Below are 4,960 nucleotides of genomic sequence, written 5' to 3' on the forward strand. Positions count from 1 at the left end.
TATGTATATATGTATGTATGTATGTATTATTATGCATTATGCATCACATTTGTGGGTTCGATTATACTCTCAAAATGGCCAGAAAAAGAGAACTTTCATATGAAACTCGACAGTCTATTCTAGTTCTTAGAAATGAAGGCTATTCCATGTGAGAAATTGCCAAGAAACTGAACATTTCCTACAACGGTGTGTACTACTCCCTTCAGAGAACAGCACAAACAGGCTCTGACCAGAGTAGAAAGAGAAGTGGGAGGCCCCGGTGCACAACTGAGCAAGAAGACAGTAGATTAGAGTCCCTAGTTTGAGGAATAGACGCCTCACAGGTCCTGAACTGGCAGCTTCATTAATGGTACCTGCTTTGGTGCTGGTAATGTGGGAGATTTGTACAAGGTAAAAGGGATTTTGAATAAGGAAGGCTATCACTCAATTTTGCAACGCCATGCCATACCCTGTGGACAGCGCTTGTTGGTCTAGGGGTTAGAGGTTAGAGGTTAGGTGGTAGGGTCTAGGGGTTAGGGGTTAGAGGTTAGAGGTTGGGGGCAGGGTCCCAGGTGTAGCTGTAGCGCCCCCTGGCTGTGGTGTTGGAGAAGATGCAGGAACTCATCAGGCATGGAATGCACGCTGCGTTTTGGACCCACGTTGTCATAGTAATGGTGAGGCAGCGGCTTCTCTGATAGGTCGATAGGGAAGGGCCAGAAGCCATACAGGTGCACCTGTCAGAGAGTAAACCCAATCACTTTACTGTACCTCTCTCTCTCACACACACACACACACACACACACACACACACACACACACCTGGTCACAGATTTCCATCGCCACGCTAGCCAGCATCAGACCAGTGGAGAGGCGGGGCTCCTTGAGGCCCCTCCCCCTCCAGCTCCGCCCCAATTCCAACAGGAAGTCCGGGTTGAAGAATACTACACTCTGATTGGGCCTCAGAGGCTGAAGGGCGCGGTGCACAGCGAATGAGAGCTCAGTGTTAGCTGGAGAGGCGAAGGCGGGCAGGAGGAGGAGGGCGTCGCCGTACGCAGACACACGATTGGCCAACAGCAGTGGGTTCTTCTTTAGGTTAGGGTAACTATGGAGACACATGAAGATACAGATCATGTTAGCTGGGGGGTGGGGGGGGGGGTGTATGTGTGTGTGTGAGTGTGTGTGTGATACAGTACAAAATATCTTACCATCTAGCGCAGCTACTGTATGTACAAGCATGCCAGAGTGTTACCAGAGTGGTTTGGTTTTACCAATGACGTTTTTGCCAACATCCCAAATACACCTGCTTGACACAATGCTTGACTGTGTCTCAGTGGTTATTGTGGTACCGTATTTATGTTTGCTTGACTGTGTCTCAGTGTGTATCGTTGTATTGGTTTGTTTACTGGCTGTCTTAGTGTCCATGTTGTATCGCTGTGTTGATTGGTTGTGTCCCAGCGCTTATTGTTGTATTATTGTCTTTCCTGACTGTGTATCAGTGCTTACTGCTGTATTGTTGTGTTTGCTTGGCTGTGTCCCAGTGCGTTTTGTTGTATTGTATTGTCTTGTGTTGCCTGTCTGCTTTTTGTGCTTACTGTTGTATTCCATTATTGATGTCCGTTAGTGCTTTTGTTGTATTGTTTGTGTTACATGCATGTGTTTAATGCTTATTGTGCTTTGTTTTTAACATGTTTTATCTTTCAGCCCCCCTCCCCTTTACCCTTATTGCAGGCCGGCATTGTAAATAAGAATTTTGTTCTTAATTGTCTCGCCTGGTAAAATAAAATAAAAACCTGATGTTGTCTTTGTTGACACCAGCCACAAGGAGGTGCTGATTGTAGAAGTAGGCTGCCCCTTTGACCTGTACATGGACCAGACTTTCCAGGACAAGTAAATCAAATACCAACCACTTCTTGGTACGATAACCAGCTTTGGGTACAAGTGTAAATTCAGTATACTTGTGTTTGGAAGTCTGGGCCATGTATATAAATGCACCATGAGGGGTCTGAGAATTGCTGCAATGACTAAAAGAAAGGCCAAACAGGCCAAATGTTGCTCTGTCTCAGCTATTATTGGCAGCTTGGCCGTGTGGAGAAGGAGGTGTTATGTGTCCCTTGAGTGTTCAGTGTTGCTTATCCCCGAAATATTGGATTCTCTGTTTGTGTAATATGATTTGTGGAACCAAATAAAGTATTCAAAGTTGCTAGTTCCCTTGTCTCTACTGGTAGCATGAGGCACGTTAGCCAGTTCTGTATTCATGTGTGTGTGTGTGTGTGTGTGTGTTAGAACTCTCTCCTACCCCACTCTGATCTGTCTGGGGTTGATGGTCATCAGGCTGGTTCTGTTACCCACATCGTCATGGTTACTGACTGGACCCAGGTTGAACCTGCAGAGGGGGGTTGGAACATTACACTCAATGATGAAGATGATGATGATGAAGATGATGGTGATGATGATGATGATGATGATGATGAAGATGGTAGTTACCTAATGATGAAGTCAGCGTTGTCGATCTCAGCTCCACAGCTGCTGTTCTGTAGGATGCCTCCGCTTCCAATGACAGCACAGCGACCCAACACTTCTGGACCCCAGGGAAGGCTCTACACACCACACACACACACACACACACACACACACACACACACATTTTAAATGCTTTATTTATGTCCACATACATGTACAATTCTAAAGGACATAAATACTAACAGTGCATTTTGATATCATGGAAACAATCTGTTACAGTAATGCTGAGCCAACAACCAGTTCTGCCACACACAGGATGTTATTTCACACACACACACACACACACACACACACACACACACACACACACACACACACACGTTATACCACAGCACCCTTTACTCCAGGGTAAACACAACACACACACACACACACACACACACACACATACACACTCAGACCTGTGGTAGCATGTTGTAGAGATTCTGGTCCACAGTTTTAGTTTTCTCTTGGTTGTTCTCATATCTGATCTTCTGGCCCAGTTGAGTGTTCTGTTGGGTCAGAAAAAGACCTCCGGTGGCATTACAGCAGAATCGCAGTCTCTCCCTACAGGAGGGAGGGAGGGAGGGAGGGACGGAGGGGGAGAGGGAGGATGATGGAGAGATGGAGGGGGAGAGGGAGGGTGATGGAGAGATGGAGGGGGAGAGGGAGGGTGATGGAGGGGGTGAGGGAGAGAGGCATGGATGGAGAGTGGGAGAGAGAAAGAGGGAGGGAGGTAGGGAGGGAAGGAGGGAGGGAGAGAGGAAGAGGGAGGGAGGTAGGGAGGGAAGGAGGGAGGGAGGGAGAGAGAAGGGAGGGGGAGAGGGATGGAGAGAGGGAGGAAGAGAGATAAAGAGAGGGAGGGAGCGATGGACAGGGAGAGGGAGGGTGATGGAGAAAAGGAAGGAGGGATGGAGGGGGAGAGAAAGGGAGGGATAGAGGAAAGGAGGGGGGCGAGGGGACAGAGGAAGGGAGAGAGTTTTAGGGCTAGGGTAAAGAAGGACAACCAGTAGAGCTGTGATCAGACATTACCTGTAGAGCTGTGATCAGACATTACCTGTAGAGCTGTGATCAGACATTACCTGTAGAGCTCTCTCTGGGTGATGTTGACGTAGTGAGGGCAGTTCATCAACTCTCTCACCTCCTTTATAAGAGACTGTTGCTTTATCCTGAGAGGGAGGGAGAGGGAGGGGGGGGGAGGGGGAACGGGAGAGAGGGAGAGAGGGGGGAGAGGGAGGGGGGAGGGAGATGAAGGGGGGAGGAGAGAGAGTTTGATTGATTGAAAACTTTATTAGAAGGTTTGCAGAAGTAGGTACATGAAAGTACATATTACATACAAGGTCAAACTAAAAGGATAAAAACCCAAGAAAGCCACTGGCTTATTTCAATTGGGGTCCTTGATTTTCAATTCATCGTTACATGTAAGACAGACATAAGAAAAGAACTAGTACTATCTACAAGATAATACAGACAAATAACTATTACTATCTACAAGATAAACGTACATCCATCATGGGAAGAACAATACAACAAAACACAAGGTATGTACAGCGGGTAGGACAGGTGGGGACATACACCACAGGTGGGGGCGGGGGACAAAACACAAAGTATGTACAGTGGGTAGTTCGGGTCTTTTAATCTGATTTTTGTTTTAGAGGGTCCAGTTACGGATTGCAGCCTCCTGTAAATGTTTTTTGAGAGTGGTTTTGAAGGTGGGCAGTGTTTTGCACTCCTTTAAGATTATAGGAAGGGCGTTCCACATCTTTACTGCATAGTTTGCAAACGAGTTTAAACCCTTGTTTGTGGTGCAACGCGGTTGAACGTGGTTCGTGGAGCTTCCTCTGGTGTTGTATGTGTGGACATTGTTCACTTTTTGGAAGTATGTTGACAGGTACTTGGGTGTCTTTGTGGTGTAGCGTATCTTGAAGACCAGGCCCAGTGCAAGCTGCTGCACTCTGTCAACTACTCGTAGCCAATCAAGGCTCAAAAAATGAGCAGCGGTTAGATGTGTCCTAGGGTTGAGGCCTAGCAGAAGCCTAACCAGTTTATTTTGGTCTGTCTGGAGTCTTGTTTTATGGGCCTTTGTGGTTCTATAGTACCATGATGTTACGGCATAGTCGAAGTGACATTGAATGAGAGCTCCTGATAGGGTCCTCAGTGTGTTTTTACTGACAAGTGAGGATATCCTGTACAAGAATCTAGTTTTATGGTTCACTTTTTTGATTACTTTTGCTGCCATTTTATCTCCGGAAAGATTTGCCTCTAAGATGGAGCCCAGGTATGTAATATCCTCTTTTCTTGTGATATTAATGTTACCCACTTTTATTTTAAAATTTTCAGCCTTTCTGAGTTTAGATGGGGATCCGTATAGGATGGTTTCAGTTTTACCTAGGTGTATTGATAGTTTATTGTCAGCTAGCCAGATGCAGATTCTACTCAGTTCAGTGCTTAGCGCTTTTTCCACCTGCAATATGTCCCTGTC

At 46.5% G+C, this 4,960-nt stretch overlaps 1 protein-coding gene across 1 annotated transcript in view; it reads right to left on the bottom strand.

Moving 5' to 3' along the window:
- Positions 1-512: 512 nt before the first annotated feature.
- The window catches only part of LOC308169542 (alpha-N-acetylneuraminide alpha-2,8-sialyltransferase-like), a gene marked incomplete at both ends in the record, with an annotated part of 19,365 nt that continues 14,917 nt past the window's right edge, over positions 513-4,960 (bottom strand). Inside the window, 6 exons of the mRNA XM_080544225.1 lie at positions 513-713; positions 799-1,081; positions 2,276-2,362; positions 2,464-2,576; positions 2,901-3,045; positions 3,561-3,647. Of these exons, the coding sequence (XP_080400351.1) occupies positions 513-713; positions 799-1,081; positions 2,276-2,362; positions 2,464-2,576; positions 2,901-3,045; positions 3,561-3,647 (916 nt within the window). The remainder of the gene's footprint in view (positions 714-798; positions 1,082-2,275; positions 2,363-2,463; positions 2,577-2,900; positions 3,046-3,560; positions 3,648-4,960) is intronic.

This window comes from Nansenia antarctica (assembly GCF_963989245.1).
Source record: "Nansenia antarctica genome assembly, chromosome: 13".
In the NCBI taxonomy this organism is placed as follows: Eukaryota; Metazoa; Chordata; class Actinopteri; order Argentiniformes; family Microstomatidae; genus Nansenia; species Nansenia antarctica.